Here is a 16,777-nt window from a genome sequence, read left to right on the forward strand (position 1 = left end):
GCTTAACAAACTAAGTGCACACAGCAGTCTGTCAACACGGTAATGACATTGCTGTTCTAGCAGTGATCACGTACAGTCACTTGAAGCATGACCGAATAGGCTCAATTAATGCCTCAGTTGCGAGTTGCACTACTCTAGATACTGACTCTGCTTATAAACACCTACATGGACATATAGAAACACACACTGATAATTCACACTCTAGTCCATACAGTGACCATTCAAAGCTTTGGGGGCTGCAACACCCTTTAATGTTCCTATTCATTGAGTCCACATGTGTCTGGTATATTAACAAGCAGTCATTTCTGATAGAACCGGTGTTGGTCTTGGCCTTTTTTGCAGAGCCTCCTCCAGATTTTTGCTTTCTGTTGCTGAACCTTTTTTTTGTTGGCATTCAGAATCCGTGCACTTTTCCCTGCTAGCCAGTGGTAAAGTGCTGGTGCTCTCTCCTTCAAACATTGTAAAATTGGCCTCCACCTAATGGGCACAGTTAACATACATGTAAGTCCCTAGTTTCCTAGGTCAAATTTCTGAAAATTCCACTTTTTAGTGAGTTGTCATTTTCTTGTCCTAATCATTTGTGCCTTCTGTCAGTGTCCTTGGTCACATGATAGTCAACAGCTCTTCTTTAGGGTTTGTGTATTCCTTCCAGACAGTGACAAAAAAGGGACTAGGTGTGGACAGGATAGGCCATTAGGGTGTTTGGGTGCAGAGCTGTGCCCTGCCCCACTCACACTTCAAAGGGCATGCTTCCAGCACACGCAAAGGACCCTGATACCGTCCTTCAGTCACCCCAAACTTCGTGAAGCCATGACAAGGGAAGGAGAAGAACATTCCAGAATGATAAGTGTTTATGACTGATATTTTATCACAATATCATAGTAAGGCATTCTCCTTACAAAGTTGTTATTTTGCCATTTACAGATGTATATATTCATGTCCCGCTGTTATCAGTCTGTTATACGCAGTGAACACCCACTTCATCAGGGAATTGTGAAATTTTCTTGGTGAACACAGCCGTTATCCTTTACAGTAATTTACGGTTTACCTTTTAAAAAAAATGATGAATGCCTCAGTTATTCAGTTAATCATTTAAGAAAATATTTCTCAATCGGGCATTCACCAATACTTTAATGATAAAAATGGTTATTGTACTAGACACAGAAGGTCAATAAAAATACAGTTTGAAATTACAAGTTAGTTATTAGTCACATCAGGTTTGTAAATGGTCATACCATCGCTTTCTACCTTTTTACAAATTCTTATTATATATATTTGTTTGATGGCATGTGTAGCTGCAGATACTCCAGATATACATGCTTTGAATAGGTTCGCCATCTAGTGTTGGGCTCGGAGTGTTACAAGTTGTTTTTCTCCTAAGAAGCTTTTTCGAGTAACGAGATCGAATAACTCCTCCTCTTGGTCGTAGTGCACATGGGCATAGAGTCCTTTGTTAGATTGTTTTCTTTCCGCCGTTGGGTTCGAACATGTTTCCTCACGATCCGGTGAATCTCCATTTGGTAATTCAAAACTTATTTGTCCCTTTCTATAATATAATCGGTATTGTTTTCGATCGTGTTTCCATCTATACTCAATCCGATTTAGACCGTTGGTCAGTTTTCTCGTCCTTACAAGGGCAACGCCCTTTAATGGCTTACATCCGTGCGAGTCTGATGGCACAAACTCCTTTTTGATTCGGTCCTTGGTGTCATGCTAAATTTCCGTACACTGATCAGCATTCTGTGTGCAACCTTTGTCTATCTCCAGACCATCAAGAAGACAATTGCGATGCCTGCAGATCTTTTCGATCTAAAAAGACTGTTTGGGACCATAGAGCTCGTCGACTCGAGATGGCGTCAAAATCAACAGAAGACACACTAGACATCTTTGGAGAAGAAGATGCCCAAGAAGAAGGTTGACAAGGATCAGTCTATTCCGTCCAAGTCTCTGACTCCGAAGAACATTCAGATGACGACAGCCACTACCTGACTGCTGCGCAGTACGCGAGTACAACTACCCCATCACATCACACAAAAATGACTTAAAAGACCCCAGCACTGGTCATTGATCCTCCACTGCCTTCAGGCCATGGTTGGATTCGAAAAGAAAGTCTGGATGACCAACCTTCGGGTTCGGCACGAGACTTGAGACTAAGGTGCATTCGGCTTCAACCAAACAGACTCTTACACCGAACTCTGAGTTGAGCTGAAAATCCCAAGGCACATCTTCGGAGTCGAAAAGATCAGCACTATCTTCGGAACCGAAAAGGATTACACAATCTTCAGAGCTGGTACTTTTGGTTCGACCAAAATATAACATTTGAGTCGAAAGCCATGGGTAGTAAAGAAACTATTTCTACCCAGGAGTCCACAGACGTTCAACGTATTTTAGAGATGTTGGACGCCAAATGAAGAACAATACTTAGTCAGAAGGACACAGGAAGAATAATTGCCTCCCCTCCAATGTCCTTTAAAAGGAAATTGACTTTTAGAGACACTTCAAAAGATGCACCTCCATCAAAGAAGGTCTTCATGCACAAACAGGGAGAGACTTCAACGCAGAAACAATCTTCACCACCACATTCTCCTGTTCTCCTTCACACCACCATCACCCACATAGATCCTCCTCCTCCTGATAAGGAAGAGCTGGAAAATAGAAGCCACTGGGAAAAGGGTGGCCTCACAACCCACAAATCACTGGAGGATAGGCAATTCCCAAGCTGTTTTGGCTAGATATGACAGAGCACACTGGGACGAAATGGAAGAGCTGTTACAATATCTCCCTCCAGAACACCAAAAAAGGGGACAGCAAATAGTTAATGAAGGGCAAGCAATATCTAACAATGCTATTAGATCTGCTATGGAGGCAGCTGATACAGAAGCTAGATCAGTTAACACCAGTGTGCTTATTATTAGGAGACATGCCTGGTTAAGATGTTCAGGTTTCAAACTTGAGATACAGCAGGCAGTTTTAAACATGCCCTTTGATAAGCAGCCTTTATTTGGCCCTGGGGTGGACAAGGTAATAGACAAACTTAAAAACGATTCAGAAACAGCTAAGGCCATGGGGGCTTTGTATACCACGCTCACCAGGGATAATTTTCATAGACCACAATTTAGAGGGGGTTTCAAACAATTGGCTACAGAAACAGCAACCACCCATCAAAAACAATCCTCACAATTCTACACTAGAGCATCATTTAGAGGCTCCAATAGAGGATCCAACAGTAGAGGAAGAGGTAAACCCTCCACATCCAGAGGTTCCTCACAATCAAACAGTGACTTTCTCCCATCCCTACAGAGCCCACATCTCCTGTTGGGGGAAGACTGGTCAATTTCTATCCACAATGGCACAACATCACTACAGATCAGTGGGTTCTGTCAATTATCCAACATGGTTACCGTCTAGAACTCACTTCCATTCCACCTCGTTCACACAAACTAACTCAGGAACATCTCATTTTATTAAAACAAAAAGTACAATCACTTCTTTTCAAAGGTGCAAAAGAGGTGGTACCCATAGCTCAACAAGGGAAAGGAGTATATTCTCGATACTTCCTTATACCAAAAATGGATGGTACTCTCAGACCAATCCTGGATCTCAGACCTCGCAATCGGTACATCCTCTCAGAGCATTTCCACATGGTCACTCTTCAAGATGTCCTTCCCCTACTACAAAACAGGACTACATGTCAGCATTAGATCTAAAAGATGCTTACTTCCACATTCCCATACATCTAGCACATCTCATATCTAAGATTTGTGATATCAGTCAAGCATTACCAGTTCAAAGTGCTACCTTTTGGAGTAACAGCACCATGGGTATTCACCAAATGCCTCGCAGTGGTTGCAGCATACCTCAGAAGACAACATATACATGTCTTTCCCTAGCTGGGCGACTGGCTCATAAAAGCCAGCGCCATTCAAACCTGTCAACAGCACACACAATACAGAATTGATACCCTACATAGTCTAGGGTTCACAATAAATTACCAAAAATCTCATCTCCAACCAGCGCAAATACAACCGCATCTGGGAGCAATTCTGAGCACTCAGTCAGCATTAGCATACCTAAACCCACAGAGAATTCAAGCTTTCCGCAATCTCATATCACAGCTACAATAAAATCAAACTTATACAGTAAGCTTTATCATGAAACTATTGGGAATGAAGGCATTGTGCTTAGCAATAGTACCCAATGCACGTCTAAACATGAGACCCCTACAACAGTGTCTCTCGCAACAATGGTCTCCGGCAAAGGGTCAAGTTCGCGATCTAGTGTTGTTGAACCACCAGACTTACAACTCTCTGCAGTGGTGGAATAAAACCAGCTTATCAAAAGGGTGGCCATTTCAGGACCCTCTGCCACAGACCATAATCACCACAGATGCATCAAAGACCGGTTGGGGAGCCCATCTCAACAATCCTACTATTCAGGGAGAATGGGACTCAGTCCAGCAGACTTAGCACACAAACCACTTGGAATTGCTAGCAGTGTTCCTAGCACTCAAAGCAATCCAGCCACAGGTCGCGCTCAAGACACTGTTAATAAGAACAGACAACATGACAACAATGTATTATCTGCAAAAACGGGGGGTGGGGGCAGGAGGAACATTCATCCCAATAGTCCCTTCTAACACAGGCAATTTGGAAATAGGCAATTCACAATCGCATTGAGCTACTAGCAGAATATATCCCAGGGACACACAACCAACTAGCGGACCTCCTAAGCAGGACGCAGTAACAAATACACAAATAGGAGATTCACTCACAAGTAATTCAACAGTATTTTCACATGTTGGGACACTAGACATAGACCTTTTTGCAACAAGCAAAAACGCAAAATCCCCAAACTTCGCATCCAGGTACCCACACCCTGGATCCAAGGGCAATGCTCTGTGGATCAATTGGTCAGGGATATTTGCTTGCGCTCCTCCCTTTCCCCCCCTCCCCCCCCCCCCCCAACACTAATTCCATTTCTGGTCAACAACATAAGTCACACCTCCCTCACTATGCTACTCAGCTCCCACGTGGGCACGTCAACACTGGTACACAACACTGTTGGATCTATCTGTAGTACCACATCACAAGCTCCCAAACAGGCCAGACCTATTGACTCAAAACAAAGGTCAGATCAGGCATCCCAATTCCAGCATGCTCAACCTAGCAATTTGGCTCCTGAAGTCATAGAGTTTGGCTATCTACAGCTTCTATCAGAGTGTATGGACATCCTAAAGGAAGCATGTAAGCCTATTACCAGGCAGTGCTATGCAGCTAAATGGAAAAGTTTTGTAAATTACTGTTAACCCAAAAACATTGTTCCACTTCAAGCATCGGTACAGGATATTGTATATTATTTGCTTTACTTATAAAAAGCAAATCTTGCATATTCATCTATTAAAATTCATTTACCAGCAATGTCAGTCTACCTCCAAAACAGACAACATACATCTTTGTTTAGAATTCCTGTCATAAAAGCTTTTTTGGAAGGCCTTAAAAGAGTTATTCCATCTAGAGCTCCACCAGCTCCTGCCTGGAATCCTAACATTGTGCTCACAAGGCTTATGGGTCCACCATTTGAACCCATGCATTCTTGCACTCTTCAATTTCTCTCATGGAAAGTTCCTTGTAGCAATTACTTCCTTAAGGAGAGTTCGTAAAAATCAAGCATTCCCTTTAGAAGAACCTTTTGTTCCAAATTCACAAACACAAAATAGTACTTAGGACAAATCCAAAATTTCTACCAAAAGTGGTTTCACCATTTCACAGCAGTCAGTGGAATTGCGAAGCTTCTTTCCCCAGCCAGATTCAGTTGCTGAAAGAGCTCTCCACACTCTTGACCTCAAAGGAGCTCTCATGTATTATATAGGCAGAACAAAAGAATTTAGAAAATCTAAACAACTTTTTGTGGCTTTTCAAAAGCCTTATAAGGGTAATCCTATTTCAAAACAACGATTGGCCAGATGGATAGTAAAGTGTATTCAGACTTGCTATATAAAAGCTAAAAGGCAACTATTAACGCCTAAAGCACATTCTACTAGAAGGAAAGGAGCTTCAACGGCATTCTCAGGAAATATACCAATGGCAGACAAAATGCAAAGCAGCTACATGGTCCACACCACACATTTACTAAACACTACTGTGTGGATGTGCTATCCCGCCAACAAGCAAATGTTGGTCACGCAGTGCTTAAACTCCTATAGGCTAGCCACTGCTTATTTTAGGAGGGGACTGCTTTTCAGTCTATGCAAAGCATGTGTATCTGCAGCTACACATGCCATCGAATGGAAAATGTCACCCAGTGTACATCTGTTTGTGGCATGTAGTGCTGCAGATTCTAATGAGTCCTCCTTCCTCCCCTGAAGCCTGTAGCAGTTGTGGTACTTTCTAATGTAAGTATGTATATACATTGCATGGACATCTTCTTTACTTAACATATATGATCAATGCCATGTGTAGCTGCAGATACACATGCTGTGCACTATCCTGCCATCTAGTGTTGGGCTCGGAGTGTTACAAGTTATTTTTCTTCGAAGAAGTCTTTTCGAGTCACGAGACCGAGGGACTCCTCCCTTTCGGCTCCATTGCGCATGGGCGTCGACTCCATCTTAGATTGTTTTTTTTCCGCCATCGGGTTCGGACGTGTTCCTCTTCGCTCCGTGTTTCGGTTTGGAAAAGATAGTTATTAATCGGAAAATTTGACGGTATTGTTTGCGCTCGGTACCGGGTTAGTGCTAGCACATCGACACTGAAGAAAAGAAGAGCTCCGGCAGCCCTTCGGGGCTTCCACTCCTCGGCGGGCCTGGTTGGCCCGACCGTGTGCATCCTCAAAGCTCATGGAACGGACCCCATTCCGCATCTGCCCCAAATGCCACGCTAAGTATCCTTATACAGACCAACACTTGGTCTGTAATCTGTGTTTGTCCCCCGAACACAAAGAGGATACGTGCGAGGCCTGTCGGGCATTTCGATCCAAGAAGACACTGGCGGATCGTAGCGCTCGAAGACTTCAGATGGCGTCGACACCGGCTGGACATCTCGACGTCGAAGAAGAGGAGACATTCTCCATTCCAGATTCAGACTCTGACGAGGCCGAGAGTGAGCAGCCAACGAGGCAACAAACTGTGAGTAAACCAGCCCCCGGCAAAAACTCACTCGAAAATCATGAAGGCCCAGGGGGACGCCACCGCCAACAGGCCATGGCTTTACCCGGAAGCACGGTGACCAAACATCGGCACCGAAAAAGGCCTCCCAGCAGCCGAAGACATCCGACTCCGGTCGAGATACCGGCTCCGAACAGACTCAGCACCGAGATACCGGCTCCGACCAGATTTGGCACCGAGAGGTCGGCACCCCGAAAACCAAAAAGGTTTCTTCGGAGCCGAAAAAGACTGCAGAAAAGGTTTTGGTGCCGAAACACGCAGCCTCGGAGCCGAAACACAGCTCCTATACAGAAGAACAGGGCCTTTCCTCACAGTTACAAGGTCACAGGTTTGAATAAGAGCAGGGCATGGGAGACCCAGACCATACCCAGAGAAGGCTCCATATGCAAAAAGACACAGGGAAAATCAGAACTCTTCCTCCAATCAAAATGAAGCAGAAGCTCGCATTCCATGAGGCGGAAATGCATCCAAAAACTAAGGTGGCTAAAGAAAAAACACCACCACAGTGTTCTCCACAGCCATTGCCACCACAACATCCTGTTGGAACATTTCCACATGACAGCCCTGCAGGATGTCATCCCTCTGCTCCAGTTAGGACTACATGACTGCGTTAGACCTCAAGGAAGGGCCCACATACTTTTCCACCCCAATCTCTTGTGCTACCTCCACTTTGTGGTATGTGGTCTGCACTACCAATTCAAGGTACTGCCTTTTGGGGTCAGCACTACCCCAAGAGAGTAGGAGGGTGCTAGTCATGGGTTCCCTTACCTCAACAATTGGCTTATCAGGATTCCTGTCAAGCAGCAATGCCTATCCCACACTCAAGCTTTAATCTCCCTGCTCCACAGCTTGAGATTCATCATAAATGCCATCAAGTTGTACTTCTAATACATTCAGGTTCAACCCTTCCTGGAGCCCATCCTAAACACCATTACAGACAAAGCATACAACACCAACAGGGAATGTTGGCATTTTAGCAGCTGCTGCCTCTTTCAACCCAATCGTCACCTCACAGTCAGAACTGCAGTATGCCTCCTAGGGATGATGGCCTCGTGCATCTTCATATTATCCCTGTTCCAGGCTGTACATGTGCCTGTTACAGGAGTGCTTCTCAAAGGAATGGTCACAAGCGGTGGGCCATTGGGAAGATCTGGTGTTGATAGAGGCCAGCACCCATTACTTTGCATTGGTGGAACAGCAATAAGCTGTTGCAAGGAGGCCTTTCACATACCCCGTTCCTTAGATCACTGTTACTTCAGACACATCTCTTTCAGGACATGGGATTCATCTAGACAACATAAAAGTACAAGGGATGTTGTTCCACCAATTCCAGGAGCACCAGCTGAACTTCCTCGATCTAGCCCTATGCCAAGCTGTTAAAGCCTTCTTTCAAGTAATCCAGGGCAAAAGTAGTCTTCATCAAGACAGACAGCATGACTGCCATGCGTTATCTCCAGAAGCAAGGTGGTATTCATTCTCCCCAGGTTGCAGTACAAGCGCAAAACATCTAGCACTGGTTCATGACCTCCTCCCACCCTTCCATGTACTCCTCGTGACAAAGTACCTTCCAGGAGTCTGCATCGACTATGCTGTCTTGCTCAGCAGGACAAGTCCAGGAGTGGAAACTCCATCTGCTAGTTCTATTCCCGAACTTCTACCGGCGGGGTGTTCCATGGATAGACCAGTTTGCTACCCATGACAACGCAAAAGGCCTTTAATGTTGCCTATGGGTACTCACAATCCATGGGCAAAGGTATATTGATGAACTGGTCAGGGATATTTGCATATGCTTGTTCTCCTCTCCCACTCCTTCCATACATGGTAAGGAATATGCAGCAAACATCTCTCACACACATCTTCCACTTGAGCCAGGCAGTCTGGTACTCAGCGCTTCTTTAGATGTCCATCAGCCCCCATATGAAGCTGGACCTTCTCAGACACAACCAAGGCTGAATCAGGCACACAGACATTTAAGACTAGCAATCCGGCACCTATAGTTTTAAAGTTTTACTTTCTCAGTCTTCCACAAGAGAGCATGACATTCATGTAGGAAGGTCGCAGACGTAATACCCTGAGCATGTTGTACTGTGCGGTGGAAAAGTTGCCTTGAAACCGAAATTTCTTCTTCAAAGAAAAATGGTTTGTAACTTTCTGAGCACAACACTAGATACCAATGATGTGCACAGCATCTGAATCTACAGCACCACACACTGCAAAACATCATGAGATCTGCATTGCAATTCATAAACACCGATTATCTCCACCTACATATGGGAACTGAATGTGCCTTTGTAAGAAGAGTCTAATACAAAAAAAAAACAGATTGTGTCTTGAACTTTTTTTTTATCTTTAGTTTAATATTTAAATACAATTGACAGCACAACTATAGCATTTGTTTGTAATTAAGATCCTAATTTAAAAGGAGAAAGAACAACAAATGAAACAATAGGTATTATTCTATAGTACAGTAAAAATGATTCTGACACTGTAGGGCAACACGCTCTTCCGGAGTTGCAAAATGCAGTACAGTGGCAGTTAGCTGTCTTTTGAAAAATCTCTGAACTGAGTTTGCCTTTGCAAACATTTTAATTTCATAAAATAATGTTTCCGGACTTTGGCAGGGATTGTTCCCGATGACTGGAATGATTTTGGACTACGTGATTGTATCTACCTTGATTGCCACTAGATATTAAGTCTTGTCTGCATATCAGGACTGATACTGCTTATCATAAGAAGCGAACCTTAAGATAGCCCCAAGTTGTTGGGCTACACAAGGGTCAAAACACGTGTCGGCTGCAACAACACCCTTGGTTTCAGACAAAGCACCACATTTGGAATCAATCTGTGAACACTGTATTGCCTTCGCTACTAGCAAATGTCTTGTGCAACAAACATTTTAAATAAAATAGGATCTACTGCATTACTGAGGTGTTTGAATTATTAGATTACAAATGGATTACAAATCTTTTCTTACATGGGTGCGCAAGTTATAGTTACCCTAAGGAACGAAGTATGCAAGTTATAGTTACCCTAAGGAACGAAGTATGGTTACTCGAGATAACCATATCTATAACTGCTGAATTTCTATGGTTTTGTGTGATTACGCACCAGTTTTCTCCTAAATAATTTCACTGTAAATGTTACATTGATATCAATAATTTTATCAAAGATGTCCTGAGTAATGTAATATGTGGGGTAATTAGCATTTGTTCATCCTTGGTTAATTCATGGAAGGGCAAGTTAATCACAGTTGAATTTGTCTCACCCATTACTTATGGTTTCTTGTTTACCTCCTTGATTTCCCATGTGACAAGTCGTCCCTATGTTTGTCCTCTTTCCAGATTTTTTACCTTTGCCGCTGGTTCTTCCTTTTCCTTTTTGTTGGTTTTTCTCTGGGTCTCTGCTTTGTTGCAACAGTCTGTGTTCGCCAAAAAAAGTGAAAGGCGAGCCCACTCTGAAAGTACCTGGTTGCTCCTCAAGATCAGAGTTTCAGAGCCTGATCCTGATGTTAGGAGTTCTTGCTGTCTCAGCACAGCTTGTTTGTTTCCTCTGCAGATCATCAAATTTCCTTCCAAAAGTTAACATTCTTCCACTCTCATTGTCCTGCTTGTTGCATAAAAATGTACGCCTTTTCTTTTGCTTAATTTCCTCTTCATGCTTGGGTAATCTGTTCTCCATAGCAGTGAAAAACGATTTGATTTCCTCCTGCTCTGGATGTTTTTCTAAGAGCTCCTTCATCTTTTTAATGTTCTCGCAAATATTGTCCAGTTTCACCTGGGCCTATTGGTAAGGCACGCCCATCATACCCTTACATGTAGATGGCATTAGTTGTAACTATTCCTGTAATACCTTGGGATGTGGATTCTCATACATTGGAATCATTAAAATCCTTAACCCGCTTGGGATTCTGCCTACTTCGATGTACTTATTCAGGGATGTGCCCTCCTACCACCTATGAATCTTTTTTTTAAAGCTTTGAACTTGAAGAACTTTGTTGTTTATCAACAAATAAACCAAAACATTTAAAGTATTGTTTTTACTATAAAATAAAAGCATCCTCACACATCCTGTAGTGCTTTTGGGGTGAATTCTGGAGGCACAGATATATAAATATGTGTGTGTATATTTAAATATATGTGTATATATAATGAATATCTCATATTCATGTTACTTACTGGCCCAGCTGATTTGGCCATTATTACCTTTCACACTCAGCAATGCCTCTGTTTCATACTGGTTTAGGAGCGACTGAATAGTGTTTTCAGAATTGGTAGGAGTGATTAAAAGAGTCGTGAGCCTGAAGTGGTGTATATAAGATTCACATATGCAGGCTGTGTGTCTGTATATTGTATTACATTATATGGGGGGTTATTACAACTTTGGAGGAGGTGTTAATCCGTCCCAAAAGTGATGGTAAAGTGACAGATATACCACCAGCCGTATTACGAGTTCCATAGGATATAATGGACTCGTAATACGGCTGGTGGTATATCCGTCACTTTTGGGACGGATTAACACCTCCTCCAAAGTTGTAATAACCCCCATGGTGTTTTCTGTGCCGCTGGTTATTCTGTAGTATAATCACCTGTGGTGTGGCTGCTATTGTGGAACTTCCACTGATGTGTTTGATGCCTTTGATCTTGCCAGTCTATGCTTGTATTTATGCGGGCGTGAAACAACGCTTGACTGTATTATCTCTGTCAAAAAAACCAAATAAATATATATAATTTTAAAAAGAGTGCCACATGCATGTGTGACTTTGAAGTGCAATGGAGCTCTTTTTTTCTTATATTCTCAGTGTTTGTGCTTCCCTTGTAAACGCTGCATTTCACGAGTTACACAGAAATCAAGCTGCATTAATAGGAAACGATATATGACTCGTACACCAAGTTTTTCATTGGACCACCATATTTGGAGTAGTTTGGAACTTTTTAAATACGCATCTATCGATTAACGAGTTCTCATGGTACGTACGGTGGGTGGATATTAGTCAATGAAGAAGTTGGTGTAACATAGGACCCTTAATGCTTTTTACGCCAGACCTTTTACACGCTTTTTGATTAAACAAAATGAAAGGTTCTTGAAGGAAGAGCTGGGGTGAAATGGGTCCAATAATGAGCGATCTTGTGAATATCTGATGTGCCTAAAGCTTGTCACACTTCTTCAGAAGTGTTAGCATGGGCAAGGTGACGCCTTCACTTCTTTTACCTGTTTCTTTTTTGGTCATCTTAGGTCCAATCTGATGGGAACCAAGTTTACAGTTTATGATAATGGAATCAGCCCATCGAAAGCACAAGGACAATCTGAAGACATCTGTGCACGACAAGAACTTGCAGCCATTTGTTATGTAAGTGGATATTTCCCATTTTCTCCTCAAATAACCCCTTCAGAGATCCAAGCCAAATATTTAATGATTGCAAATTCGTAGAATGCATTGAAAGGAAAATTGAAAGAGCACTATTGAATTCTTTCTAGTCAGCATATCTGAGAAATCAGTGACTGGTCTTTGAGTTTTTTCTTTGATCTGGCATAAACCATTAGCTCACTTAAACAGAAGTAAGGGGTAGCAATCACCCTCTTTTCATCAAGATTGTTTTGAAAGTGTGCACTTATCAAATTCATCTGTTTGTGTGTGCTCATGCGCAGCAAACCTATAAAACACTTCCTAAGGACTCTGAAGATAATGTCACACCTTTCGTTACATAATGGAATGCATTGTCTTTCGCTCATTGTTAGACCATAATATTATCAAAGAATAGTTATGGATTTACCCTCCACCATTACCAAAATATTTCGATTTTCTCTGTGGGTCCAGCTACACGTTTTGTAAATTGTTCTAGGTTATAGTTGGAAACTAAAATAAAATAATTAAAGTTTCAGTGGTATTAAAAGCTGCAGGCAGATGCAGTATGTTAAATTGTGCTACCTGTTCTCCAGCACCCACCGTTTCTTGTACCAGGCCAGCCTACATACTTTTGTTTTTCCAGACGACCTTGATGGGTCACTATTGTTTTGTACACTTTGGATTCAAATTGTAACTGCAGCCCATGACCTCCTCTTTTGTTTCTGTTCACTAGTTTTTTAATCAGTTACTATTTTTACCCTTTAGTCTCTGAAATATTGCACTTTAATGTCAAGACTGCTCCCTGTTTCAAGACATGTGCCACATGTGGCTCAAATACGAGGTAGGACATTTGGATTTCAAGTTCATTTTATTCTCTGGCCTCCACAGTGTGGACAAGTGCTGACCTTTATTTGTAGGAAGATGCTTTGAAGGACTTTGTGGGAGCAGGACAGGGGACTTTCACTTTCTTATATACAAACCTCATTTTCAGAGGGTCATATGGCTCCTCTTCTGGAGCTGAAAAATGAGAACAATGAACTTGAAACATTAGACAGCACAAATTTTCAGCAATAAGGGTTACCCTACAAATCCTATTGAAATAACAGGACCATGTATTGTGTTCAGAAAATAAAGGCAAAATAGACAACAGTATGGTAAACATCTGATTTCAGGTTGGAGTTCTTAATTCTCAGAGGTTAAGTCTGCTTCCACTTCTGTTTTTCATGACATATCTTTTAACTCCAGAGAATGGTACTAAATCCATGCACAACTGCCCAGTCTGCCTTGGTGTTGAGCATCCGCCTACATTTATTTGCATATATTAAAAACCAAAAGCTAACTCACAGAAATATGTTCGGTGGCATGTGTGACTATAGATACACATGCTTTGCATTATTCTGCCATCTAGTGTTAGGTCCTGAGTGTTACAAGTTGTTATTCTACAAAGATGTTTTTTGAGTCACGGTATCGAGTTACTCCTCCCTCTCGGTGATACTGTACATGGACATCAAGTTCTCGGTTAGATTGTTTTCTCTCTGCTGTCGGGTTTGGACTTGTAATTCTTCGCTCTGTCTTCCACTCGCTCCGGTCTGAGACTATCCTTTCATCTTTTCTGTTCGGCAGTATTTGATCAGTGCTTTCTGGCTCTCACATCAACCATTTTCGTGCCTATCAGTTCCAGTTATTTGATCGTACGCCTTTCGGGGTGGAGGTGTGCCAGGCTGTTGGGTCTAGAAACTCTTGACATCAGAGAGAATGTAAGCCCGATGGAACAGACACCATTTCACTTTTGCCTTCGGTGCTATTCGAAGTACCCTTACACTGATAGTCATCGGGTGTGTAACTTACGTCGCTTGCCAGACCATCAAAAGGCTACCTGTGAGGCATGTCGATCCTTTCAGTCCAAGAAGGCACTCCAAGACAGAAGAGCTCATAGGCTGGAGATGCCGTGCAGATCTCCAGATGGCACCCCAGATACCTTTGGGGAATAACATGCACAGGAGGAGCCCCACCAGGAAGTAGTTTCCTTCCAAGATTTGGATTCAGACATCCAATCCGACGTTTAGAGCCAAGAACTGACTTCGGCTCAAACAGAGAGTATAGGGGCCACACCTCTTACCACAAAACTTCCAAAAGACCCCATGCTGAGGTTACCGGACCACCACTGCATTCAAGCAATGGTTGGTCTTGGAAAGAATTTTCGGATGCCCAACCTATCGGCTCGGCACCGAAAACAATGACTGCGGCTGCATCTTCGGCTCAGACCTCCTCTACTTGGGTCCGACCTTCCACCACCAAGTACTCTGCACCGACCACTGCAGTTGCAAGCCGTCAATCTTTGGATCTGAGCTTGGTGCAGAAAAATGCAGTGCAGAAAACAAAGGAACATGTTCCTTTGGGGCATTTGAGCTCCAGCCACTCCTCCACCACACCTTCACCTATTTACCCAATATTAGAGACAATGAAAAGACTGCTTCCACAGAGGCGCTTGTCCATCCTCTTCTTCTCCTCCACCTACTTCTCATCCCCCTCACTTTCCCAATTCTCCAACTGAGGGAGACTACACTCCACAAGGTTCATCATTATTTCAGGAACCCAGATCAAGTTCCCTGGGATTCTTATGATCCAGACCCAGTTACTAATACAGATCCAGATTTGTATCCCACCAGATCTTCCCTTTCAGAGGATACTACCAACAAGTCATTGCTAGGGTAGCTTACACAAGGATCCTATTGAACTGGATTTTCTATTTGACACACTGACCAGCACACACAGGGACACTCTATATCCCCCCCTATGCTCTCGGGTATGAAGGGAGATGTAAACAGCATTTCTCATGAGCCTGTTCTTTCAAGAATAATAACACCAAGGGTAGATAGAAAAATATATAAACCAGCTCCATCTGACCCTTTATTTATAAGATCAGTGGCTACTATCACCAGGAAAAGAGCAAATAGGCAACTGGACACTCTTCCCCGCCAAGCTAAGAAAGTAAAAAGATTGCAGCAGGAAAAAGAGTAGCTGTGCCAGCCTCTAATCATTGGCGAATAGGCAATTCCCAAGCTCTGCTCTCTAAATATGACAGAGCTTACTGGTATGAAATAGAGGATCTCCTCCAATATCTCCCAGAAGAGCAGTGCAAATGTGGCCAACAAATTGTGTCAGAGGGTCAAACTATTGCCAACAATTCGATTAGATGTGCCCTGGATGCTGCAGACCCAACAGCACAAGGCATAAACACAAGTGTCCTAATCAGAATATATGCATGACTTAGGTGGAATTAGGCCAGAGGTACAGCAAGCAGTTTTAAAATACCCTTTACTAAACAATATCTTTTTGGTCCATAAGTTGATTCCACTTTGGAAAAACAAAAAAAGGCATAGACCCTGCAAAGGCCCTGGGGGGGGGGTGAGGGGTTGTCTACAGGTCACAGGCACAAAGAGGATTTTTTAATTGCCCACTCTATAGAGGGGAGGTTACAAACCTCAGGTTCCTATACCAGAAGCTCCTTCAGAGGAGCATTCAGAGGTCGAAATTTCAGAGGCAGGGGCAAGAAAAACTCTTGGGGCTCAGGTTCCACAAAACACGGACTACCTCATGATACCCAAACCCCATATAACACCAATTGTGGGACGCCTTCAGGACTTCTATACTCCATGGATACAAATAACATAGGACCAATGGGTCCTCTCAATTATCCAACATGGTTATTGCATGGAGCTTACAACCACAGCTCCTGATATCCCTCCTCACACACACAGGTTATCTCATGACCACCTCACTCTCTTCAAAGAAGAGGTACAAGTTCTCCTTTCAAAAGGGGCTATCAATCAAGTTCCACCCAAATCTCAAGGAACAGAAGTTTATTTGCTATATTTCCTCATTCCAAAAAAGGAATGGTCACTCAGACCCTTCTTAAATCTCAGGCCCCTAAATCAGTACATTAGTTTAGGACATTTTCACATGGTCAGTCTTCAGAATGTCATTCCACTCCTTCAACAGGGAGATTTTATGACAGCTGTAGACCTCAAAGATGCATACTTCCACATTCCCATCCATCTGGCACTCCGAAAATGTTTAAGATTTGTAATTGATGGCAATCATCATCAGTTCAAAGTTCTACCTTTCGGGTCACAACTGCTCCCAGGTTATTTACCAAATGCCTAGCAGTGGTTGAAGCACATCTATGACAACAAAAGATTAATGTCTTGTCATACCTGGACGACTGGCTTATCAAAGCCAGCACATTACAACACTGTCAGTCCCACACA

At 42.9% G+C, this 16,777-nt stretch overlaps 1 protein-coding gene across 2 annotated transcripts in view; it reads left to right on the forward strand.

Moving 5' to 3' along the window:
• Positions 1 to 16,777, forward strand: part of TULP3 (TUB like protein 3) — a 327,108-nt gene that overhangs the window by 267,121 nt on the left and 43,210 nt on the right. For both annotated transcript variants that reach the window (XM_069228168.1, XM_069228169.1), the window contains one exon: positions 12,395 to 12,509. In XM_069228168.1, the coding sequence (XP_069084269.1) occupies positions 12,395 to 12,509 (115 nt within the window). The remainder of the gene's footprint in view (positions 1 to 12,394; positions 12,510 to 16,777) is intronic.

Source organism: Pleurodeles waltl, chromosome 4_1, assembly GCF_031143425.1.
Source record: "Pleurodeles waltl isolate 20211129_DDA chromosome 4_1, aPleWal1.hap1.20221129, whole genome shotgun sequence".
Classification (NCBI taxonomy): domain Eukaryota; kingdom Metazoa; phylum Chordata; class Amphibia; order Caudata; family Salamandridae; genus Pleurodeles; species Pleurodeles waltl.